At 33.6% G+C, this 25,977-nt stretch overlaps 4 protein-coding genes and 1 long non-coding RNA gene across 15 annotated transcripts; 1 reads left to right on the top strand and 4 right to left on the bottom strand.

Annotated features, from left to right (window-relative positions):
• Positions 1–732: 732 nt before the first annotated feature.
• Positions 733–3,909, bottom strand: LOC113871905 (aluminum-activated malate transporter 4-like). The gene is made up of 6 exons (XM_027508996.1): positions 3,558–3,909; positions 3,073–3,222; positions 2,709–2,978; positions 2,428–2,564; positions 2,186–2,332; positions 733–1,338 (listed from the first exon to the last, which is right to left on the bottom strand). Exons 1-6 carry the CDS (start codon positions 3,907–3,909, stop codon positions 733–735), a joined length of 1,662 nt encoding a protein of 553 aa, XP_027364797.1.
• Positions 3,910–5,561: 1,652 nt separating this feature from the next.
• Positions 5,562–7,667, bottom strand: LOC113872659 (cytochrome P450 CYP73A100-like). The gene is made up of 2 exons (XM_027510378.1): positions 6,799–7,667; positions 5,562–6,294 (listed from the first exon to the last, which is right to left on the bottom strand). Exons 1-2 carry the CDS (start codon positions 7,665–7,667, stop codon positions 5,562–5,564), a joined length of 1,602 nt encoding a protein of 533 aa, XP_027366179.1.
• A 2,396-nt stretch (positions 7,668–10,063) lies between these two features.
• Positions 10,064–10,813, top strand: LOC113872660. The gene is made up of 2 exons (XR_003505900.1): positions 10,064–10,574; positions 10,609–10,813. It is a non-coding gene; the product is annotated as an uncharacterized LOC113872660 (long non-coding RNA).
• LOC113872658 (serine/threonine-protein kinase prpf4B-like) lies at positions 10,681–19,871 on the bottom strand. 11 transcript variants are annotated; one of them, XM_027510373.1, is made up of 16 exons: positions 19,398–19,871; positions 17,658–18,841; positions 17,371–17,543; positions 16,371–16,534; positions 16,196–16,264; positions 15,815–15,887; positions 15,462–15,618; positions 15,076–15,367; positions 14,847–14,961; positions 14,576–14,739; positions 14,313–14,387; positions 13,803–14,211; positions 13,433–13,497; positions 12,883–12,934; positions 12,764–12,790; positions 12,240–12,584 (listed from the first exon to the last, which is right to left on the bottom strand). In XM_027510373.1, exons 1-12 carry the CDS (start codon positions 19,719–19,721, stop codon positions 14,023–14,025), a joined length of 2,979 nt encoding a protein of 992 aa, XP_027366174.1. In that variant the 5' UTR covers positions 19,722–19,871; the 3' UTR covers positions 12,240–12,584; positions 12,764–12,790; positions 12,883–12,934; positions 13,433–13,497; positions 13,803–14,022. The 11 variants fall into 11 exon arrangements, with proteins under 11 accessions (XP_027366170.1, XP_027366167.1, XP_027366169.1 ...); XM_027510366.1 differs by lacking the exon at positions 12,240–12,584 and adding an exon at positions 10,690–10,814 and having other exon boundaries at positions 12,883–13,497; positions 17,658–18,844; positions 19,359–19,871; XM_027510376.1 differs by having other exon boundaries at positions 12,240–12,790; positions 12,883–13,497; positions 15,076–15,204; ... (1 more) ...; positions 17,658–18,844; positions 19,359–19,871.
• Positions 19,872–20,664: 793 nt separating this feature from the next.
• On the bottom strand, positions 20,665–22,491 carry LOC113873717. The gene is made up of 3 exons (XM_027511977.1): positions 22,375–22,491; positions 22,204–22,285; positions 20,665–20,954 (listed from the first exon to the last, which is right to left on the bottom strand). The coding sequence occupies exons 1-3, from the start codon at positions 22,489–22,491 to the stop codon at positions 20,788–20,790; spliced, it is 366 nt and encodes a 121-aa protein (XP_027367778.1). The 3' UTR covers positions 20,665–20,787.
• Positions 22,492–25,977: the final 3,486 nt, after the last annotated feature.

Genomic DNA, 25,977 nt, shown 5'->3' with positions numbered 1-25,977 from the left:
TCTTCATAAAATATTAATATTAGTCTCTAAAATAGATTTTATATATTTAAAATTAATATTTTTATTAAGAAAATATTTGCAATATTAAAACATAAAATTATAAAAATATTTTTAAATAAAATTTATCACTTTAAAATGCTTAAAATCATACTTAATAGGTAAGGTTAACTAAATACCGTTAACAATATAAAATTATCTTATTTTCCTTTTATACTTCCATTATTCGTATGGGTTGAGATCTATGATAAATTGATCACTGGACAATACCATGACTGTTAAAATATTTCATTTCTTTGGCTAAAAAAAATAAACATAACATTTATAGCAATTGAATTTCCGCACATGTTCTTGAATTCATCGTCTTCCTGAAAATCCTTCCCCATGCTCATATAACATGTTTTTCATTAAAAATTGATTGAATCTTTGCATTAAAAAGCTCATGATACTGAACTTCAGCAGAACAGACACCTCAACAAAGTAAAACAGATCAGAGATAGTTAGATCAAAATAAAGATGAGATATTTTTTGACATTGTCTGTTTTAATCCTCGAACTTCTCCCGAATGAATTGTGAATTTTCTTTAAAGAAGCCATGAAAAAAAATGCATCTTCAACTTGAAATTTATTTATAAAAAATGTAACAAATGATCTATGTTAGTCATGTTTCATGACCTTTAATTTATAAACAAGGCTAGTGTAAACTGTAAAGACTGTTCCAAATTGGCACTAACTCCTACTTTAACAATGGTTGTTCAAGAGGGTCTGTAAAATTTGCCTTCTCACTAAGATTTTGGAATTCATCCACAAGATTTTGAAGCCTTGCAACAAACTCAATTAAGAGGGAAGTAAAAGTAGCCAAAGACAAGGAGCTAGCACTTTCATATACTTTGGACTCTGATTCATTTACTATGCCATCTGCACAAAAAGAAAGAAGTGGGCGTGATAGAAAGCTCTTGTTTATGATCTGTGGAAAACTAGATTCTGGCATGGAAGGATCTACTCTTATATTGAGTTTTGAATCATCCCCTATTTCACTGAGGGAAGTGATCTCAGGTTGCTTGTCCTCATTGTCTTTAACATCAATCAAAATTTCAGATTGTTCATTTTCCTTAGCCTGTCTTGCAGCTTCCCAGCTTTCTGAGTTGACTAGGAGGAATGAGAGTCTATCAATCTTCATCTGCAATTGCTCAGCTGCTTCATGAGCATTTAAGAGAATGTCACCAGTGCTTAGCTTTTCCATTTTTTCTAGTTTGCTACCAAGTTGACGCAATACTTTTGCTCCTTCAACACCAACCTTCTGAAGTTCTTCATAGAAAGCTAGCCTCTTTTCAGGAGGCGCCTGCCGCATGAATAACACATAAATTAGCCAGTACTACAATTAGAGCATTACCTTAATATAACACCCTAGTTATTATTACTTCTGATATTATTAATAAAAAATAATTAATAATATTTTTATAGATGCATTAATTGTTAAATATTTTTTATTCAATTCTTTATTGTACGATTTACATTATAGAAGTACTCACTTTTTATCCATAAAAAATAAATTTATTCATTTAATATATAACACATCAATTTCACTATTAATATTATTAAAATTTTTAAAATAAAAATATATATTTATGATATATAATTTTTTTAATAAATTAAGTATTTATTTCTTATAAATATAACTGAAAATAGTATTAAAAAAAACTTTAAAATCATTAGTCTTGTTAAAAAAGATTAACATTCAAGTAATTTATTATTGACCTTTATACATATTAAAATTTCCAATATGAATTAGTAGTATAATCAAAATTCTTCTTATAAGATTTAGATAATCCTTTTCTTATGAGTTAACTTTTAAAATGAGATAAAACTTAATTTTTTAATATAATATTTAAGTTAAGCTTAATCTTATTTATATTTTATTCTCTATTATTATTATTATTATTTAGTAAGATAAATAATCTAATACATTCAGATTTGTAATACTGTAACAACTCATTGACATATGTTAATGCAATAGAACTATAGAAACTAATGAGCAATGATTTCATGGAAGGGGAGGTTATATAATCTTATATGTTGGTGAAAGGAAACGGGATAAATTAAGCGAACGAACAAGGTAACGTAGAACAGTAACAAAAATTACAATAAACTGAATAAGCTGGTATGACAGAAGCAAAGTTTCCCTTCACCTGGATTTCGGAGAGTATACATCCATGCATTGCCATGACCATGAAAGCACAGTGCCTCAATGCTCCACTTAATGTAACGTAGCTTCTCCAAGGATAATTGAACATCTTGTATGGACCATGAGGTGGCTCCCATAAGGCAAAATCCACCTGCAAGAGCAAAACTACTTGTAAAATGTAGACACTAGTTTTTTAAGTCTTAGAAGAAGGGAGGAAAAGGAAACACAAGTGTGAAAAGCAAATACCAGAGTGTCCTCTTGGGATGAAGATTGCACTGCTGTTCTATAACCACGATAAAGAGGGTCATCAGAGGCTTGGTAAACAAGTATTTTGGATGGAACCCTCTCATATTCAACGCATTGCAGGTACCCATTTACACAACCTAAACAAAGAAGTGCCACAGGAACCAACCTAGCAAGTCAGCAGCAAGAATAAACTAAATAAACTTTAAATAAGTTTCTATAATATTTAATTCGGCACTACTTTTAACATCATTTTTTTTCATGTTGAGGTAAATTGACCAAACCTTCTAAAGATGCAGCAACTCCATTGAAATTTTTCACCACCAATTTGTGTAGATCCTCTCCAGACCAGATGGGGCAAATGCAAATATTCACAAACAAACTTACACCAGCACCAACACCAATAAGAAACAATCTGTAAAAAGCTGTGGTGAGAAACTGTAATCCGTGTCTCCCAGATACCAATACAATACAAAATGTCAACAAGAATACACGAAAGCCATATTCATATTGCTTCATCGCAGGGAACAGCTTCACATAGCTTGCACAAAACCCTGCATCCCACAACTACACAATCATAACCAATCACAAAGTTGCAATTGCAATCTATTATTTTCATCAAAACTAGAAAGAAATGAAGTGTCCAACCAGCAATAAAAATAAAGACCACAATAACAAGTTCCTCAAAAGCTCCACCAACAGCACCAACCAACACGGAAAACTGTGCAATACCCAGAGCAAGCACACCAGCAGATACTGTTCCCAAAGCACGATTGAAACCTTTGTTAAGCGTTGCACCTACACCAACGTAACCAAAAAGTGAACTTTTTCATCAAGCAATACATAAATTAAAGACTAAATAACAAAAGTCTTAAAAACTTAATCAGCTTAACTAACTACTTATCCAACGTGCACTTATCACACGAAAAATTTAATCATAAAATTTATTAAACTAAAAAAATTATGATGATCATTAGTTATCTTCATAGTATTTTTAATAAATTATTCAAAAGAGCCTCCTGGTACATGTATGTTTGAAGTTTTTTTTTTAACATTCTATTTCTTGTAATTTCTATAAGCTATTATTTTTCAACCAAAAAGATGACCGAACCAGACATGTTATGAGAGAATACCTATGCTGAATTCGAAAACGACGACAACAGTGAGGATTGCCCAGATAGAGTACTTGCTAAGCTGTTCTTCCTTAATATAAATGACAAGCGAGACAATAGCCAATGATAAGCCAGCTTTCATGGCGAAAACAACTTTGCGTCGATCAGAGCGACCCATCTCGTACAGTTCGGTGGCAAAGTCTTTCCATCCATTGCGGAAGGCAATGACGCGATCAGAAAGCGCGTCGAGCAAGGAACGATTGGGTTCGACATTGTCGTCGATGGCGAATTCTGGGTATTGATTCTTAGACAGGAGCCTCTCTCTGCTCTTCTCTAAGAAACTGTGTCTGAAAGAGCCCACTCTGGCTGCCATTGTTGTTGTCTATGATTGCGTTATGTTGTTATGATAATGAGATTGGAAACAGAGTCGAAGGAGAGAATGAAGGAAGAGAGCACACACACCAACCCGCCAAATGACACCTTTGTTCAGTTATTGTTATTTTTGGGAAACTAAAATTTGAAACTGTCTTCAAACAATCCATTGTTTACATACCATGCGCTTTATCGGATGTCACTAGCATGTAGTCAAGTGTTACACTTTTAGCCACCTTTTAATAAATAGGATAACTTTTAATTTATTTAATTAATTTTTATCTTATTATTTTATTATTCTATTGTATTTTAAAAAAATAATCGTATAAATTTTGTGTAAAAAATAAATATATTAAAATAATATAATGTATTTGATTTGTTCTTTCACTAAACATTAATTATAAAATAAGATAAGAACTTGTTTTATTTTTATCTAATTATGTTTTATATAAATCTCATTTTCAATCTTTTTCTATTCTAGACTATTAATGATAAAATACTTGTTTAACTCAATTGATTAAAGACTTTCCAATAGAATATAGCATAGAGATAAAAATATGTCGGTCAAAATCTATTTTTAACTGTACTTGAAAAGGACTTTGTTTGAATGATAAGTAAAATTCACTTTATTTAATCTCTACATTTTAAGGAAAAAATTAATTAAAAATAAATTTGATAAAAAAAACTTAAAAGGATCACAAAAAGAAAAAAAAAATCCTTTATTTAAATTTTTATGCATTTATTTAAGCAAACAAAAGAAAACGTAATATCTCCTTTTTGGCATAAATAATGATATAGTGTAGTACATTTTTATAATCTATTCTTTTATCTCTTTTTATCACGTTATCTATCGTGTATTTCTTGTTATTTTATTTCAATATCTCTCTCACATTATAAAAATTAGTTATGATTCATAAATACTTAAATAATGAAGATATATATGTTAATCTTGTTTCTTTATTTTATTTTTTCTATCACATTATATTATTTATCACAATTTTTTTCCTTTTATTTCTTTATCTCTCTAGGTGTGTAGATACTTATTTTTGCTGAGTTTATATTAGTAGCTTTGGCGTGCGTACAGACAAAAAAGCATCTACCGTACAAAGTACAAACAAAGCATTTACCGTACAAATACAATAGCCATTCTGCACAGGGCGTTAGTTGTTTTAAAACAAAAACAAATTTCATATTTTTAAAATAAAGAGAACATATTTTAATAATATTTAATAACTCATTAAGATTAATTTTACTCAATTTTAAATATAGCATGCACTCAATTATTTGCTCCTTTTTAAAGGCATGATAATGTACAACTAGATTACTTTCTGTATTTTTCTTTTGAAAAATTCTATGCACACAATAAAATCTTACAACACATTTGATAGGAAACAAAAAGAAAACAATGGAGATATAATAAGTAAAATTTGATAGGAAAAAACAAAGAAATACGATTAATCATAAAAGTGTATATATAAATTGTAGGATTAAAAAAAAAACATTACAAATAAACAAAGAGAAACAATAAATTTGTTTTAAGGAGAAACATTACACACAAATTTTAATTGAAAGAGAGAAAGAAATTCATCTAGGAAAGCACAGAGACTAAGACTACTTCATGAGCCAAGTGCTTGTTATGACCCAAATTAATCATCATGTCCTAATTGGATGGAACAACACAGTAGAGTGGTTAGCAATGTGCAAGCTAAATTGCCCTCCTTTTTCACTCACATCAATCTTTGTCCCATTTGGAGGACTCATATGAAAATTTGACACCAACTTAGCAATGACAAGTCCCAATATTGGTAATGCAAGAATGATCCCGGGGCAACTCCTCCTACCCACACCAAATGGCACGAACCTAAAATCAACCTTGCCTCCAGCCACAGCATCTGTTGCACTTTCCTCTTCCAAGAACCTTTCAGGCCTAAACTCATGTGGGTTTTTCCACCATGATGGGTTGTTAGCAAGCCACCATGCATTCACTACCACCTTAGACTCTTTTGGAATTTTATAACCTCCTAGTTTTGCTTCTTCAAGGTTCATGTGAGGCACCAATAGAGGTATTGGGGTGTGTAGTCTTAGTGTCTCTTTCACTGTGGCTTGTAAGTATGGTAGCTGGTTTAGGTTGGATTCTGTAACTGCCTCCCCTTTAAGAACTTTTGATATCTCATCACGAATCTTGCTTTGCACTGTTGGATGATTCACCAATTCTGCTATTGCCCACTCCATGGACCATAATGTTGTCTCTATTGCTGCAACATTTATGTTCTCTACGATGTATATTACATTCTCTTCACTTATTTCTCCCTTCATCTGAGCATCTATGATGTGATCAATTGCACAGGTTATCTTGTGCTTCTCCCCATCGGCGGCCATTATTTTTCTGTAGATCAACATACCAACAAATTAAAACTTTACATTATAAATAGAAATTAAAAGGAACTACGCATATCATACAGAATAAAAAATTAAGTCAGTCTATGAAAGATATATCACCGACCATGGTACAAATAATAAAAAGTATGCTTCAAAAGTTTATGAAAATATGCATTATTTTCAATCAAATTAGTTCCCATCTCTCAAATGTTAAAGATTAATTTGACAGATGATAATATGTAATCACACAAAATTTTGATAGTGTTATAAGTACTATTAGTATATATTCTTATTATAAAATGATACTTCATTCCTGTCACTGTTATTTTTATCTCGATAATTTACTCTAATAATAATTATTAAAAATTAATTGAATACTAATTATAACTATAATACGTTAAGCAAATTGTGTCCATTTGAATCATGTTAAGATTAAATATGATGGATAATGGTATTTTTGGACGGCAATTATTATATATAAAAAAAGTTGAAGCTAATTAATATTATGTACCTTCTTTTCTCAACGTAGTAGTTGTTGAAGAATGCCAACCTCCTAGATTGCAAGTCCTTACACTTGTTGAGGTAGCCCCTCAAAAATGGCCTTAGCAAAGGAATAAAGTCTCCGTAATTGTATTCAAAACTCTGAGCCAAACGGCTTCTCTCAGAGTTAAAGCGCGTGGCCTGAATGAACAAAGGGTCTTCTTGAGACTCAAACTTGGCATCAAACATCATTCTATACATGATGTTATACAGCATCAGCTGAAGACGCTTTCTGATAACTATCCCTTCACTTCTCACTCTCTCATTGGCATTGAGGTCACGCACAACCAACTCCATCTCTTCTTCCCACATGTTACTATAGTTGTGTACAACCTTGTTTGTGAAAAATGGCAGTGTCATTATTCTTCTCATTTTGCGCCAGTGATCACCATAAACCGTGAAGACCATGTCTTGGCCATTTCCTGTGAAGATATCAAACACAACGTTTCGTGGGCGAGAACCGAATTCTACACCTTGTGAGTGGAGGACTTGGGTGGCAAGTTCTGGGTCTGAGACAACCACCAAGTTTTTGGAACCAAGTTTGAGTAGGAACACGGGTCCATAGTTTTGTGACATTGAAGCTAGAAGACGGTGATTTAAGTCATTGCCAACTTGTAACCAGTTACCAAATATAGGCACACAGAGAGGGCCTGGAGGGAGAGTGGTTGTGTGCTTTTTAGAAGAGGTTGAGGAAAACAAGTATGTGATGATGGTGGCAACAGCAATAGAAAGATAGAATGGAGAAAAAGGTAAAGAAAAATAAGAATGTAAGAGTTTTGTGATTGAAATGAGTAATACTGTAGTAAGAATGAAAAAAAGTGATTTGCTTTGAAGACCCATATTTTTGTGAGGGAAGAAAAGCTAGCTAGGATTTAATGGATGAGTGGGTTGGAGGAGGGAATTAATGAGTTTATATATTAGTGGTGAAGTGGTAGGTGCCGCATGGTTTGTGATGAATCCATGGGCTATGTTAAAGTATTTTTTCAAACCAAGGTAGGAAGAAAGATGAATGTGATAGGTGAATGAACCATTTTTTGAAGTCAAAACGTGTAGTTGTAGTTGGTGAGGCGATTAATATTTTAATTTAGTTTAATTTTACTTGCTTAAGAAGCAGACATGTCCAAGTAGGTCTTTTCCAAGGATACTTTGGTCAAGCCAAGCCACCCGTGGACGAGGTTGTGTAAAATTTATGTAATGATTGGCCATGCCAACATGTAATCCTGCATTGTCAACAAATACACGTAGGCCACCATTGGCTTAAACAAAACTGTTTTCTTTATCTAAATTTGTTCAAAGTCTTGCATTAAGCTTTTATAATCTCTCTTATATGTATTTTAATAATTTTTTATTTTTTATAGATTAGTTTAAAAAAATTTAAGTAAATTTTTTATCCCTTAAAAAACGTATATTTTTTTATTTAGTCTTCATAAATATTGTAAATTATTCATTCAGTCCTCCTAAAACGAGGTACTAAATATAAATTTTGTGATATTTAGAGTAGATAAAAAAATAAATAGAAAGAATCATTCTGTAACAAATAATATATGTTATGAGGGACTCATTTGAAAAAATACAAATAAGGAATCAAATAAAAAAATATTTTTTAGGAACCAAAAATTTAATCAAATATATTTAAAAATTATAATTAGGATAATTTATAAGAATAAAAAATAAATTAATTTTAGAAGTATTCTTTACTTTTTTTCTTCGCTTTCTTCTTTATAGCATTGGGGTATTATTTCTACCTGAATTATTTTATATACGATAAAAGAGCAACTATACTACACCTTCATACCCTCCTCATTCACCTCTTAACGCTGTTTGTGTATAAAAGTTAAGGGATGTAAAAAAATATCCTATTAAAATACTTAGATGCATCAAACGATGTTATTAATTATATTGCGTCAAAAAAAGTATCGAACATATGTGAGGCAAAAAAAACTATAAATTAATTTTAATATATTTTTATTTTCTATTTAACATGTCTTTATTTTCTATTAGTTACGAATAAAATTTGTTTTCTCAACATTACATTTTTCTTAATAAATTTCTTAATAATCTCCTATTTACTTACTTAATCAAGTATTAAATTTCCATGTGTTTCTGCTGTCAAGAATAATATAAATTAAAAATGCACAATCAATAACTCAAAACTAAAACTGAAGTCCCAGCTTGATATTTATTTAGATGAAACAAATATAATTTTAAAATTTATGAAAATTTAAATGTATTACAATGGTTGAGACATGCTCATAATTACTTTTCAAATTTATCAGTAATGATCCATAACTTCATTTTCATGGCCATTATGGCATCTGAGTCAACATTTATCCTTAATAGGTATAGAAGTCAATCTTTATTGAAGAATGTCAAGCCTTGATTTTACTAACAATAGGTTGTATGGTTTTGTTGTTGATGATAATTTTATTAATTTAAATAAATTATTGTATTACTTTGAATTCAAATCACTAGGCTATTTTTCTTATTTATGATTTTAGATAAAAATGTCAACGATGAATCAAGAGTGGAGCCATCCATATCTAATATAGTTTATGCAGAAAATGATAACGGTGGGGAATGAGACATTTGGAACATAAGAATAATTATTTGTCTTTAACTAATGATTGAACGCAAGACAATTAAAATGTAAATGTAAATGAGTATGCTGTACACACGAGACAAATAAAATGTAAATGACCTGTGTTTATGCTTATGATAACTAATTTATGATTTCAATTAATGAATTTTTCATTTTCTTACTTTTCAGGGAGGTCAATCTACCAATCCCCTCTGAAGCAAGTTAGGTAACTTTGATCCAACTTTTATTTCAAAATGAGGCGGATTGACTTGACCCTTTTCTAGAGGGTCAAAACGAGTCATCCCATTTTGCCAGTCGGTTTCACTTTAAACTACCGAGTAACGACACATATTGAGCCATTCCAGGCCGTCGATAGGAAACTTTACATACAATTATCTCCGTAAATTTTACACATGACAAACTTTACACGAATACTTCTAATGAGCAAGGTCATACAAAAATCTGTACACAGGATTAATTTTTTTCCCTTGAAGATCCAATATCCATCATCTCCATAATATCAATTACCCATTTTTATCTAGAAGCGTAGTCCATGCGAAAGAGAACGGAGGTGGGGTTTCAGGGATTCAACTAACACCACTATTTCTGATATTAAAAAAAAAATACTAACTTTACTATTATTGACAAGTGTGCTAACCAGGTGATCACACATCCTACTTCCCAAGAAACCACACAAAAGGAAGGCACAGAGCATTCAACAGAGTAAAATGGCTCATGTGCTTCATAAATAAGCAAAACATGATACGCAAATTAAATTTCCACAACCAGCACTAATTATCACAACAACATAATACAGCATATCCACGATCTCCTGTTACTCCAACCTATAATGCCTCGCCACTGCTAACCATATATCATTTATCAAGACACCGCGGCATTCCGCAACACTCATGTTTTATGAATAATGCTGGGTGTCTGCCCCTTGATTTCCTGAATCATATTCTATCCTCCGCTTTATGAGATGACGAACTCCATCAGTGCAATACAGTGATTCCTCATCATTTATCCTCAGACCCCATATTGAATTTCCATTATCCATATATTGACCCAATTGCTTGTTTTCAACTGGTCAAACCTTAGTATTATAGATACAAGAGTTACATTATCTGGTTTGGGTACCTACCTGGCTGACATCAGTTTTTGGTAAAGTGCCAATGTGCCATGACAGAGTCATTCGGGAAGTCTGAACAGAGTGGGGAATCAGAGACAAGTGGACATGGGCTTTGTTGAGGATTGAGGGCAACAGAGCTACAACGTTTAGCAACCCAAGGTTGAGGTTGTTTCTCAGAGGGAAGTTTACCATTCACTGTCACACAGCTCAGCTGTGCGGTTCATAAACATAATTCAGATTAGGCTTACTGTCCTACCCGAGGACTTCGCACCTTTGTCTCATTATTGAAAAAAAAATCCGAAATAAAATTCAGCCTAACATTCCTAGTCAACAAAAACTAGAAGAGAAATGCTAAAACACATTCTCCCATACATTAGTTACTATTACGTAAAATTTATATAAGATCCACTAAATATAGACATAATTTCTTATTTAACGAGTCTTATTCCTTATTTAACAGGTCCCACATAAATATTACTTAATAATAGTCTCACTTAAAAAAGGGTGTTGCTAACGTTGCTTAAAATATAAATATTTCTTAACTTGAGGTATGGGCTCTTTATGAATTACCCCCTCTATAAAGAACGATCAAAATAATTCCTAGCCTTTTTAAGTCACCAAGTGACCCCATCAACAAAATATTTTGAGATGTTTGAAAATATAAAATTGATATTACGTGATAAATTCATTATAAGGGGTAGAAATATCAACTTGGGACAATTCAGCACTACTTTCCTTTTAAAATGGTTCGGTAAAGTCACACCCCATATTACTTTAGTCAGTGATTTCTCTTTACCATGTCCACCATATGAATATTTGCAGTTAAATGTATATTCCGAACATAAGCTCCGGATATGTGTGGTTTTTAAGGTGGTTTTGATGCATGGCAACAGGGAATAGGTGAAAGGGGAGTGGGAAACGATAAGATAGGAGAGAATATGATGGGTGGGGCTGGAGTGCTGGGCCAGCGGGGACAAAATTCAGTGATGGAAACGAAGGAGGCCTAGGCCTTGGAGCAGAGAAGCAATCATGGTTCCTTTATATTTCCAATCTTTCCTGCTGTTTTTACCACTGCAATTAGAGTTTTGCACTATCTATATTAACCCCATACTTTTGGTGCATCAGGACCTGTCACCTACCATGCAATAGAAAAGTAGAAAACTACATCTACCATGCAAGTGGGAGTACTGCAAGATTGCACCATATAATCATGAGAATAGTATGGAATGGCGATTTAACCAGTAAAATTGGCACTCTCTGAATTCATATTAATGAAACATAAACACTTCAAATTAAATACAGTATAAAATCGACATTCTTCTAAGTACACTACAGAAAAATGCTTTACTTCCCTGTGGAAAATTACCATTCAAGTCACACAACACTACACGACAGAAAGAGGTATATGAAGAGATCAGGTTATCAAACAGTGACACATATCAAGCAAAACAGAGTTTTCTAGATAATGTAAGGTAGAAACTACCCACACAAAAGGATAATCCCATTTCGAAAGTTGTCCATCACAAGTTGGACAACCAATGTGCATATCTACTTTTTTAATAAGAAAATACTTGAGATAGTTATTGTTTCGCAAAGATACATGATTTATCCAAAAAATAGGACTCCAAAATTTGTAAATTATGGCTATAACAAGGACAACTACTCAAGTTTTTTTCCCTCTAAGCAAAGTCTTTTTTTAACTGAGTGAGATCATCTATATAAATCAAATGTCATAATATGCTATCATAAGTAATGGCCAATGAGTATTTTATACAAAATTTTAAAGCTATTTTATTTTCTCGCCTTCATCCAAATTTAAGGGGAGAGTGAGTATCCAAGTGTGTATTGCACACCTCAAGAAATGAATTTTACTAAAAAATACAACTCCATTCCATTTACTAAAAGTACAAGGATATGGTACAGAAAACAATGTCAAGTGTCTAGGACAACACAAAACTGGAGCATAGCCACAAAAACCATGCTTATAAATAAGACGAAAAAACAAAGGCACAAAACCCTATAATGAGAAAGCTGTCCTACACACCACCTAAATCACAACAGAAACACAGCAGGAAAATTTTAATGCAATTGTAAACTTGATATTTATTTAATTTCAAAACAAAATTAAGAACTAGGAATGACCATATTAGAAACTGTATGCCAAGGGACATCAATGCCATAAATACTGACAAAGATGAGAAAGGAATTGGACATGAATATACTTACAAAAATTGCAGGAGCAAGACACAGAACCTAGAAGAATTGAAAAAATGAAAAAGGAATTAGAACCATAAAAATTTTGCAAATAAAAGCAGCATTTCCTCTAATCCATACAGCAAGCTTACCGTGATATTAATTCACTTCAAGAATACAGCCAAAGATGTCCAGTGGAATTGCCTCCAGAATGAGCCGCCATGGATAAGACGCAATACAACGTCATTAGGATATGCATATAGGTAAATTTAAGAAAATAAATGCTAACAAAAGAATACTAGACATCAAATACAAAGAGATGTTCAAGTACAATCCAAGAAATGAGATATCTACATGCCTAACTGGAGTCATAACTGAAAGAAGCAGAAAAGGCAGCACTTGAAATTCTACCACTTATACTGAACTATTGCAAAGGCAGTAGCAATTGGACATTTGGCCTAGTGGCACCTGTATCTGGATGAGGATGCGGTTTTGACACTAACCACTGCCCCTAAACTCATGTACCTCACTAATAAACAAAACAATTACTGTGCTTACATGTGCTCAAACAGCACCAACAACCATTGGTTATCCTGATGACTGAAAAAAGACCATTCAGGCTCATCTTAACAAAATCCTACTCAAACGTGGCAGTTATTCTAGCACAGTGAAATTAATCTCCCAATAAACAAACCAAGGTACCTTCTCCTGGGTTCCTTTTAAGCATCTAAGCATGGAAGGGCTGCCTCAAAGCAGTGATATGTCTCCTGAATGAGAAATTAAATTAGAATCTCCAGAATTCAAGGAAGTTAAATGAAATGGTTTAAATAATGAAAAGTGAGGATAAGAATATAATCTACGCAGGTATAACCAAGCACAACAAAAATTACATACAATTAGAACCAGAAATATAAAATAGAAAAAAGAATAAAGAATAAACTAGTCTCTCTTCTGCAAAGTAATACAAAATTAAACTTCTCATAAAATTTTCCAAGAATTTAATTGGAAGAGCAATGTTTGAAGTACAAATACAGCTACACTAAAGGAAACTGCCATTGGCAAGTTGTCTTACAATAGAAACAGTACATTCCACTGAAAGAACCGCCAGTAAAGTGTACGCCTGTAGAGACATCACCCTTTTTCACTTCAACAGGCTGACAACTGTGATGACACTCCTTGGGCCATACACAGAAGATAAATAGTGCCAAATGATTAGAACCTCAATATTAATTGGATCATTATGTACAAATATCAGTGTATATCATTTCGGGAGTCAAATTCAGCAACATTGTTCACTTGCCAGTGATGAATGGGTGGTTCAGAGCTTGTGACACTGTCAGCCTCTTGTCTGGATCCAAGACAAAAACTTTTTCCAGAAGATCTTTAAAGTTGGATAACATTTTTGGATCCTCCCCAGGCGAGCCAGTGATGAGTGTCCCAATATCTTTTGGCTTAATGTTGAGAATCAGCCGCTTTATGGTCTAGAAAAATATTACCACCGTCATTTCAAACTCTAAAAAAATCCATTTAATCAAACATTGGCAACTGAATTCCTTGAAATACAATCTAAATTCTAGCTCACCTTTTTGGTTACAGGATCCTCCTCAGTCGCAAGAAAATTTAGGTCCTGATCAAAATGCTGTTCAGTAAATGCTCCCTGCAAGGAAGATAGTAAAAAATAACTAGATTTCATTAAAAATGCATCATATTCATTCGCAACTCAAATTCCATTGAAGGTACAGCCAAAAATGGAAAGACACGATAAATACAAAAGCACTAAAATAATTTATACTCAACACTCAAACAGTGACTAAACACCAACAATTCATACTCAATAATGTTTACCTTACGTAGCATCTTCTTCGGAAAAGGGCCCTTCAATTCCATCTGAAGCCGGAGCATGTCATTGTTTGTAAGTCCAGGGAAAAGAACCTTCCCTGTATGCAATTCATACAAACAACAGCCTACAGACCAAATATCCAATGGATGATCATACGGCAAGCCAAGTACTGCATAGAAAGATTCAAAAGCCCAAACGGTTGGCAACCATAAAATATTCACCAAGAAAAATGGAGGTTGGAATGATGAAATCATAAGTACAATGAATGGAACTTACTTATTTCAGGGGCACGATAAAAACGACTCACAAGATATGGTGTAACTTCATTTTTACCAGCAAACATGGCATTACCAAAGTCACAAAGCTTCAAAACATTTTTGGCCTCATTTACCTTGTCAAAAATGGAAATTGAAGAAGAAGAAAAGTTAGTTAATAGATATTTCTTCTTGAAATAAACAAACTATGAAAAGAAATAATCTAACCATAGAGAGTATCTTAGGCATACCAACATATTATCTGGCTTTATATCACAATGAAGAACACCACAGTTCCGGAGATGCTTCAGTGCAATAAAAAGCTGTTTTGCATATGCTCTCACAGCTGTTAGCCTAAGGCCAATATTGCGACCAAACTTCTTTAAAACTTCACGCAGATTCATATTAAGAGATTCAAAAACTAAACAAAGATGATTCCTGTATCTAAAACTTGAAAGGAAACGAACACAATGACGCTTATCATCTGGATCTGCACCTACTAATTTCTTTAATATGACCAATTCATCCATACCAGCCTTGTACCTATGCCACATAAACATATAACATTGAGTCAAAAACACAGCCCAAAAGCAAAAAATAGTTTACTGAGGATTCCCAGGAGATAAAGATCACTCACATGGTGTCATTATTACGAATAATTTTTATTGCCACTTCTTCTGGCTCGCCATTTCCTATCTTAAGGTTCTTTGCCCGAACAACTGTTGAAAAGACACCCCTTCCGTGTGCAGCAGTGACTTCATATCGGCCATCAAGTATTTCACCAAAACGATAGCCTGCATAACAATGTCACAACATAACACAATGAACAGGGAAACACATATATCCAGAGATATTGCATATAATAGTTGACCAATAATTCCAACAGAAATGTGATAGCTCCCTGAGATTTTTGACATCATATTTAACACTTTTACAAGTTTAATCAGCAGATCTACTCAAAATGCCTTAGAGATAACTAAAGATACTTACTGTAATACCCTTCTGCGTCATCCCAATTGTCATGTAGGTCAACCCTCTCAATCAGTAAACCATCTCCTTTTCCCTGAAAAGAAGGTTGGAAATCTTAATAATAATATACCATTAAAAAAAAAAGACTGGTTTAACAGTGCAAGTTAAGCTTAAAAAAATGTTGAAGTAATAAGAGAGGTAAATAAATGTAATAAATTTGGTTATGTCAGATAAGGATGCATAAGATAGCTTTCTAGATTACCATCCAGGAAGTTTTAGATTCATCCATAATCAAATACGATATCATATCATAACATACTACAAAGTCAGAATCTTATAGAATTAAGGGGACACACACAGCTGCCGCTATTCAAAGTTAGAATAGTTTAACCAAACACTTACTGATTTCCGAACTCCTGTAGGTGTCTCACCAAATATATCATCACAAAACTTGTCATCAGACCTCTCACTCTGTAAGTATAATAAATGAGTTCATAATTAAATAGATATAAATATGAAAAATTCATCTAATTTAGTAATATTTACTTCACAAATTTAAAAGCAATTAGGGGCAAACCTTTGGAGTACCCTCTCCCAGGCCTCCAGCCCCAGATATCTTCTTAGAAGCAACGTTCACATTTTCAGGAGATTTCCCAACAGCAAATGATGGCTCCTCATAATCAACACCCTTCTTACCATCACGTGCTTCAGAAATGTTTGTAGGAATGCCTGTATCCTTGTCTAATAACAGTGCATTACAAAGTTACTAAAAGTAGTCCCAACAGGAGGATAATAGCAGAGAATGAAACAATGATTAACACCTTAACATATCCATAATTTCATAAGATTTCCAATTTTTAAAATTTTAGAATTCAATAAAAAAATCATAATAATAAGGGCAGAGATCAAATTACTCCAAGAGTAACTCCGACAAGAGTTTGTATGCTTACTAACTCTTTATAAACATTGAATTTTACCAATCTAACCATTAAATTAAAAGTTCTTAAATAGATTAAGTCTACAAAAAATCATACAAATTAAAAACTAATTAACAATTCATTGAACAACTTTATTTTAAAATATAAATATACTTTTTTAAAATATAAGTAAAAATTGATTATAAAATTATATATCTATGAAAGTTTAATTTACGTAAAACTTGATATGCATAATCAGCATGAACTTATCACATTATTCAATGATTGGATTGATGAAATTCAATATTTATAAAGAGTTATTAAACAAAGTAACTCTTGCCAAAGTTACTCTTACAATAATTTGATTCTTGTCATAATAATGGTAATAATAATGTCAGATTTACATCCCTTGGTTCATGCATACTTATGGGGTCAAAAAATGTTACATTCCAAATATTCAGTTCATAGAGTAGTTCTGTGTTTTTAAAAAACAAACAAAAAAGGTGACATTGAATTAGACCAAAGATATAAAGTAATGATTTGAAAATCAAAATGGTGACGAGTAGGCTAGAGATAAAGACAAGACAATGAATTTTAACTTGTAACCAAAAGTCATTTTAACTAGTACTATCAGTCAAAATAAAAGGGGGCAAATAATACCTTTTCCTTCATTTCCAACCTCTTGTTCTACTTGCTGATGCTGCTTCTTGTATTTCTCCATTATTGCTTCCCTTCTTCTTCTACTCTCTTCTTTGATCCTGTTGAGATCTTCTTCTTCTTGCTCAGGTAAGTGCAATGTATCTTCCTCTAGGTCATCCGGTTCAACCTCACTGCTGCAATCAATATACCTCAAAATCAAATAAAATATAAAGAGTACACTGGAAAGAATTTAAAAAGGGAACAAAAGAAGGAACTTAAAGGTAAGTGCTATTAGGTAATAAAAATACCTTGTTAGTTTGCTTGCATCCTCTTCCATAGTACTTCCCATTGAATTATAAAACTTTGGAGGATTATCAGAATTTCTTTTTCTTTCCCGATGGTATTCATTTTCTTCATGTCTTGAATGTTTTCTATATTTATCTCCGTTCTCATTACCATCCTCATGACGTAGATGCCTATCCTTACCATTTGAAGTGTCTCTATCCTTGTACTTATATCTATCATCTCGCCTTTCCCTCTCCTTAATGTTATCCCTTCCCCGATTCTTACCAACCCTTTCATTCTCCAGGTCTCTATCTCTCTCGCTACCCCTTGTTCTGTCCCTACTTCTATCTCTTTCCTTCTCCCTTCTCCTATCCCTCTCAAATACCATCTCCCTTTCCTTTTCTCGTCTCCTGTCCCGATCATCCTCCCTTTCCCTGCTCCTATCATTTTCTACATCCCTTCTATACCTCTCATGGCTCCTATCACTTTCTTTTACTCTTTTGCGCTCCCACTCAATCTCCTTACCCCTGCTTGTTTCCTCTTGTCTCCTTTCTCTGTATAAGTCTCTATCCACATCTCTGTCCCTAGACTCCCTACTCCTATCCCTATCCCGGGCCTCCCGACTGAGATATCTGGTACTGTAGTCCCTTCTATCATCTACCACCAAATCTATATTGCCATGACCATGCTCTCTTCCATGTGCCCTCACTTTTTCCTCATCGTGGTCATAATCAGTCTTATGTCTTCCAGTATAATAAAGGGACCCTTGATCCCCAGAGTGCTTTCTCTTGGAATGAGCATACTCTTCTACGATACTACGAGAACGAGATCTGTCCCTAGTATGACCAGTTGATCTTGATCGACTTCTATATCTATCATGAGAAGGAGAATTTCCTAACATTCTATATTTTTCTCCTCCACTTTCCGAGGATGAGTTCCTCTGGTAACATACTGTTCTTGAATTAGCCTCCAGTGTTTTGTCATCAAAGTCACCTTTTAGTTTCTTATTTCCTTTAAAATGTCCAAGTTCCCCATTCTGCCACTTATCCCCTTTGGAAGATCTAGGATCCAAATAACCATTGCCCACACCATCAGTACTAGCTCGAGCATTCTTTCCATCTTTAGGCCTGGCACCATGGTTAGGAGAACCATCATCACTGCTAATGTCCTTATCTCTAGCTTCTGAATTTTTTTTAGTAAAGCGTTCCTGCCCAGCACAAGAAGAAATTGAGTGCAAATGTTGAAAATTAAAATGCGGAAGTTTAAGCTAAATAAACTAAAGAATGCATTTAAATCAGTCCATGGGCAAAAATAAATTTACAAAACACATAACCAGCTCTTACAAATTAACTGTAAGCCACCAGTCTTCACTGAAACGCCTAGAGAGACTTCTTTTGCAACTCACTCATGTTCGTGTAGTGCAACCAGGTTCTTACATATCTATGAGACACTGACAGGGTACTATACCAAGCTCTCATGAATAAAAAAATCATTATACTGTCCGAAAACAAAGAATCACAGTGCTCTGTTTGGTCACCGAGATGAAGTGAGATACACTGAAATACCTAATACTGCGACACAAATTAAAAAAAATCGCAACCAAAACAACACAATTACGAAAGCAAAAAATTCTTTGAAATTCATTCCAATGGCCTCTGCTTTCTCAGCAACCAAACAGATGTCACATGAAGCAATACACAAAATTAAGAAAGAACAAACAAACAAATTCGATTATCAGATCGAGCATCTCGATCTCCTGTCACCTTGATTTCACCCGGTTCGACATCAGATTCCGTCTGCTTTTTTCCAACTTCGCCGTCAAAAGCCTCATCTTCGAGGATTTCTCCCTCCTCCACATCGTCGTCAGGGAGATGGCTGTGCGGACGAAGATTAGGAGGGGGAGTTGGAGACGGAACCGCAGCAACCGTTCCTTCATCGTATTCAATCTCTGCCTCGCGTTTTTTGCTTCCGTGGCGGTGGCGGTGACTATGGTGGCGGTGCTTGTGTCGCTTCGAGGATTTCTCCATTTCCTCCGGAGAGGATGATCGGTGATGCTTGCGACGAGAGTCACAGGCATTGGTGGCCATGATCGGATAAGGGAATTAGGGTTAGGGTTAGGGTTTGTAGGTTTTCTGCTTGAATATGAAGCTAATATGAAAGAAGAGTGAATGGCTGTAGCACGCGCGCAGGTTCCGTATTGGATCAGATTCACGAACGTGACCTACAACTGACTATGATCGCACGTGCCTTTCATGCGTGCCCGTATATAAAACATTTTTAAATTATCTTCCAAAAAATCGAAAGAGCGTGTTTTTTACTACTAATCGTTTGCGCCTAAGTTGACGATTAGGCGGTTACGGCATCATAGATTCGACTGATCCCAGTCAGGTAAATACGATAATACATACGCCCAAAAGACAAATTCATAAAAGGAATTATAAAAATAATTAATAAATTTAATTTAAATTTATTAACAGTATAAACAAAAACTATGTTATCACTCAATTATATAGATTATCACATTATTAAAAACTTATTTTTTATAATGATTATTTTAAAATTAAACTATAATTAATAATGCTTAATATTACACGAATAATTTTTTTATTATGTTATTAATTAAAACGACACTTTTATTCATGTATGTCTCGCTAAGGAGGGTAAAGAATGCAGGAGTGAGTGCGTTTTCTTAAACGAAAGTTTATTTAAATAAAAATTCCACATCATTACAGAGGGAAGCATCTCTTGATGTCCACGATTTGCATTGCCATTACCTAAAGCAACACTGAAAAACTGAAGCATATTATTTTGATAAAGCTGCCTTAGGAGAAAGGTGCTTACTTTCTACAGTGGACAAATATTTTGATTTGGTGCTGATGTCAGAATAAATTCCTCTTATTGCGCAACACATTTTGATATAAAATTTATTGAACACACATTTTAATTTCGTTTAACTATTTAAAATAAGCATCCCTCAAATACACAATTCAATAAAATCCCTTGTCAGTCTTTGGGAATGCCCATGCCCAATATGCCAAATTAGGAAAGCAATTACAAAACAAATTCAATCATGAATACAATAAACTTTCTGCTGTACATTGTCAAATCAATTCGCCGAATCTTATGCACATGTGGATCCTTTCTCCGTCTTAGTTAATTACGGGAAGAGCGAAAGATTCGCTTGATAATAGCACCTTTAGGGAGAGGAGTCCTGTTGACGGGAGCAATTTGCTGTGAAATTACTTTACCAATAGTTGGTAATCTAAAAGTAAGCACCACCTTTTTTTCCAACACATTCACCACCACGGACTCTGTCTCTGCTGAAGAATCAAAACAAGTGGGCATGTATGAGAGCTAACCACATAATACCATTACAATTGCATCTCAAGATTATTAAACTAAAAGCATTACTGATTTTTTCAAATAAAAAATGTGAAATATGCACAGGTAAATTGGTTCTATTAACGCATAAAAAGTGAGTTATCATTTTCTAATGATACAAACAACCAAACCACCGTGAAGCTATCGTAAAAAAAAATTATTCTTCCACAGCATTTTCCGTAATACTTAATTTAGGGGTGAATTTCTCTTGTTTTATTATCGTAAGAGAAAACAATGGAAAAAAATAAAAATGATACTTGAATAACATCCTTTTTGTAATAAAACAAGTGCACTGCTAAAATGTCATGAACAAACATAGTTTTTCAGGTGATTTCTGTTTGACTAGAAGGTAAGTTTGGAAATAAAAAATTACGAGAATGCAAAGGTGGTAAAGAAAGTTTCAACAAAAAAAACTGATACAAGATTTATCGGAGGGTGGTCCAATACAAAGTAAATAAAATACCCCCCACCCCTCTTTATTTATCCATTTAAGATAATAACAGACAAAACAATAAATATAATTAATATCTTCATTTATACATGTTATCAACTTTCTAATGTGAATTTCATCACTATTATATCTATTTCGTTTATCATAATTATGTTAAATATATAAGAATTAAGTAAAGATAAAAATATAATTAATAATAATCACAATAATGAATATTGGCTTCTACTTTTAAGTAGACATATAAATAAGTTTAAAAAATAAGTTAGCTCTACGAATTGAGATTAAATATATAATACTCCGTAATTTTTATTAAAAAATCATTATACTTTATGGTTTTAAATAAAAATTTATTATATTTGCATACTTATTTTAAATGCCAAAGTTAATAAAACCGTTTTAAGAAATAAACAAATAAAAAAAAGAAGTAACAATAGTCATAGTTATAAATTAAGAGTGTCCCCTGTTCCCCGGACTTGCAACCAAAACACATGCTACCTATTCTAAAGTGGGAACAAAAACAATTAAGGGACATTCATTATGTTTTTCCTCTCTCTTTCTTCTCTAACCCCTTATTGAGAAACAAACAGGAGGGTACGGTGCTTGTAAGAAAAGATTTTTCCACAGCGCCCAAAACCAATCAACAATTTCGCAATCAATCATCTTGTGAAACACACTTATCCCCACTCACAAATCTCCTTCATGCAGGTATTGGTAATGTAACAAACAAGCTTACTCACCATTCATTTTAGTAATAATATGAGCAACCCTCTTCCGGCACTTCTCACACTGCATATCTGCAGAAAGAACAACCTCCTGAACCTGTTGTCACCAAAACAAGCAAACCATCATATTATTATATAGAAATTCATAACCAAAAATAGGGTTAGAGGTCCATATATTTTCCATACCGGTGGCAGGGACAAAGACTCCATAGATGCCAGGGTAGACCCAGAAAGAGGAAAACTCTTTGAGAATTTTAGACCAACTTTCTGTAGCTCCTTTTCAGAACCATCTTCAAAAGCCATGCCACTGTTTAGGTTTAGCAGTGTACCCGTCTCCAACATAGCCTATGTAGGTTTAATAACCCATCGTGCACCAGAAAATGATCTATGAAAAGCACTTTCTACGCTGAGAGATTAATTTCATCACTTGGGATGCTCGTAGCTTCTGCTATTAGTGGGCACAAAATGGAGCAATTATGATAAAATAGCATAAAAAGTGAAAAAAGGGTTTTAGCTAGCCTATGTTAACGGAGATTATTCTTTCACTAATGTATTGGAGGGGGACCCACATATATACTGACATAATGCTTGGTTGTTTTTTTCTACATATGAATTATTCTTTCAAGTTGCTTACTAAACCAGGAACTTAAATTAATTGAATGGTTCAACTATGTTAATAGTGCTTATGGGGGCGCTTGGTTGGTACAGCTTCAAGAAATTAAGCGAGCCAAGCTGAGGATATGTATGTCCAAGTTGTAGTGGGTGGTTCAACGACTGTGAGTACGTGACTTGGCTGGCTTAAGCAGATGAGTGAGTGAAGGCTGCGTAGATGTTGAGAACTTATTATTTACTCCTCATAGTTATTATTATCCGAAAGATTACAAGCATAGGATCCACTACCGTAGGTCCTCGATTACAACTAAAGTCAAGCAATTGGCTCCATCAGGGGAAGCATGCATTGACAATGTTGTATTCTACTTTCGATAGTCTACACAATCAGGTTCGGCACGCCAATGGGCTGAAGAATAGCGATGCCCGAACTGCCTATGACCGTAGCACTTGTGTCCAAGTACTTAATTATGCATTTATGCTCGGCTTAGCTAACTTTTCATACTTTCCACGTAAATTTTCTAATATACATTTTATTATTATTTAAAATTTACTAAATATTATAAAAATATAAAAAAATATGAATTTCAAAGTTAACAAATCTAAGTAATTTTTTTAATGTTAATTAATAATAAAAAATATGTTAAAAAAATGTATTGTTAGCATTTGTCTTAACAACTGAATCATTTTATAAAGACAATATCGTTTGAGTCCAAGAATTATTTTAAAAATAAAAAAATAAGAATAAATATTTTAATTAAATGTATTTAAAAATAATATTTTTTAAATAAAAATATATATTAACATAAAATTAATATATTAATAATGTATTTATTATTATAAATGATATATAATTTTCTTAATTTACAATTAAAAATTATATTATTTTCTTTTTTCTATTCTAAAAGTTTTCTTCCAAACATATCTAACTAAATCAAATTTAAACTCATTCTAATTTTTAATTATTATTTAAACTTTAATAAATTTAGCCTATCCATATTTTCCTAGTAGTTTTTCCTTTATACACATTTCGTATTCAATGAGTTATCCCGTGGTGTGTTGACTTGAATTTGCATTCAAGCAAAACTAATGCAAGTTAAACCTATGTTTAAACAACTATAAATTCATGTTTACTTTAATATTATTAGTTATAATTTTTGTGTTGATTTTTTATTTTTTTTATTTTTAAAATTTTAATGTATTTTTAAACATACACTTATAGCAATAAAATGTCAGGATATAAGTAAATTTACATTTATTTTAAATAAATGTTATTAATTATAATTTGCAATGGGATTTACGATTACCGTTTTTTAATTTTAGACACGCTTAGTACTTTAGTATTAAACTCAATATCACATAAAAAGAAAAGAAAAGGTAAAATCATAAAACATTTTACAGCACTTATATAATAAAAACGCGTATTGAACATATATGGAAGAGTGAAGGTGGTGAGCGGTGACTGAAGGGGGAAGGGGGTATATATTATTTAAACCATCACAGTTACTATTATCCAAAAGATTACAAGCATTGGATTCACCACGGTAGGTTGGCTGCAGCAGTGCCTGGGGTCCATTTTATAGAGAATATAAAATAATGTTTTTGATTGATATTTAATATGACAGATTACAATGTATATATAGAGTTATATCAGCGAGAATAAATACAATAAAATAGAAAAACATAAAACAAGATAATAGAAATGAAGATAAAAAAAAAAGTACAGCTTCTGTTACAACTTCTATTACGAGAATTAAGAGAAGACTAGGTGATTATGCCAATACGCCCCCGTAAGATGGTGGAGGAGGAGACAACACCAATCTTAGACATGAGTAAGGAGTGTCGAGCCGAATCGAGAGGCTTCGTTAGTAAGTCAGCCAACTGATGAACCGAAAGAACATGCGATACGCCAAGTGATTTTCTCGAAACCAAATCTCGTATAAATGATAGTCAATGGCGAGATGTTTCATGCGAGAGTGAAACACGGGATTAGCATAAAGGTATGTGGCGCCAATATTATTAGAATGAATAACCGGTGGGGCTGCAACAGGAAGATGAAGCTTTTTGAACAGTTCGCGCAGCCAGAGAAGCTCAGTCGCCGTAGAAGCAATTATACGATATTCAGCTTCCGTTGACAACTTCGCAACGGTGGGCTGCTTCTTGCATTTCCATGCAATCGCATTTGGTCCATAATAGACAAGATAAGCCCCAGTAGACTTCATATTAGCTAAGTCACCAGCCCAATCAGAGTCACAAAAGGCAAAAAGACAGATATCAGAGGAACGACAAAGATGGAGGCCATAATCAAGCGTACCTTTTAAATAGCGAAGAACCCGTTTCGCAGCTTGCATATGGAGATCAGTGGGAGCTTGCATATATTGAGCGAGCTTATTGATGGCAAAGGAAAGGTTCGGACGGGTGAGAGATAAGTACTGAAGAGACCCAACAATCTGACGATAAGCGCGGCGATCACAAGTGGCGGCATCACCCTGGACAACAAGATTGCATGATGTGGAGAGCAGAGTGGACACCGGTTTGGCATCATGTATGTTCGCCTTGTGCAATAAGCTGCGTGCATAATGATGCTGAGTAAGAAAGAGGCCAGCTATAGTGGGAACCAATTCAATGCCAAGAAAATGTGACGGGAAGCCAAGTTCCTTAAGAGAGAATTGATGCGCAAGCGCCATTTTGAAGGTTGCCAAGAATCGTGGATCATTGCCTGTGAGTAATAAGTCATCAACATAAACAAGGAAATAAGTGAGGATCGTACCACGGCCGTAAACAAAGAGTGATGTGTCAGACTTGGCATTTGTGAACCCGTAGCGTAGAAGGAAGGCTTTGAGTGTGTGGTACCAAGCCCGCGACGCCTGTTTCAACCCGTACAATGCTTTCTGTAACTTACAAACATGTCCAGGATATTAGGGATGAACAAAACCTGATGGCTGAGACATGTAAATATTCTCATCAATTTTACCATGTAGGAACGCATTATTAACGTCCATGTGAGTGATAGACCAACACTTGGAGATAGCAACACATAGTACTAATTTGATAGTTTGTGGCTTGATAACAGGACTGAATGTGTCATTATAATCGATCCCAGGGCGTTAATGAAATCCCTTTGCAACGAGACGTGCCTTATACCGAGCAATGGATTCATCGGTGTTGCGTTTAAGGCGA

The sequence above is a fragment of the Abrus precatorius genome, unplaced genomic scaffold, assembly GCF_003935025.1.
Source record: "Abrus precatorius isolate BTA unplaced genomic scaffold, Abrus_2018 Scaffold7, whole genome shotgun sequence".
In the NCBI taxonomy this organism is placed as follows: Eukaryota; Viridiplantae; Streptophyta; class Magnoliopsida; order Fabales; family Fabaceae; genus Abrus; species Abrus precatorius.
Note: the sequence above shows the minus strand (reverse complement) of the source record. Positions and strands in the feature narration are given on the sequence as shown.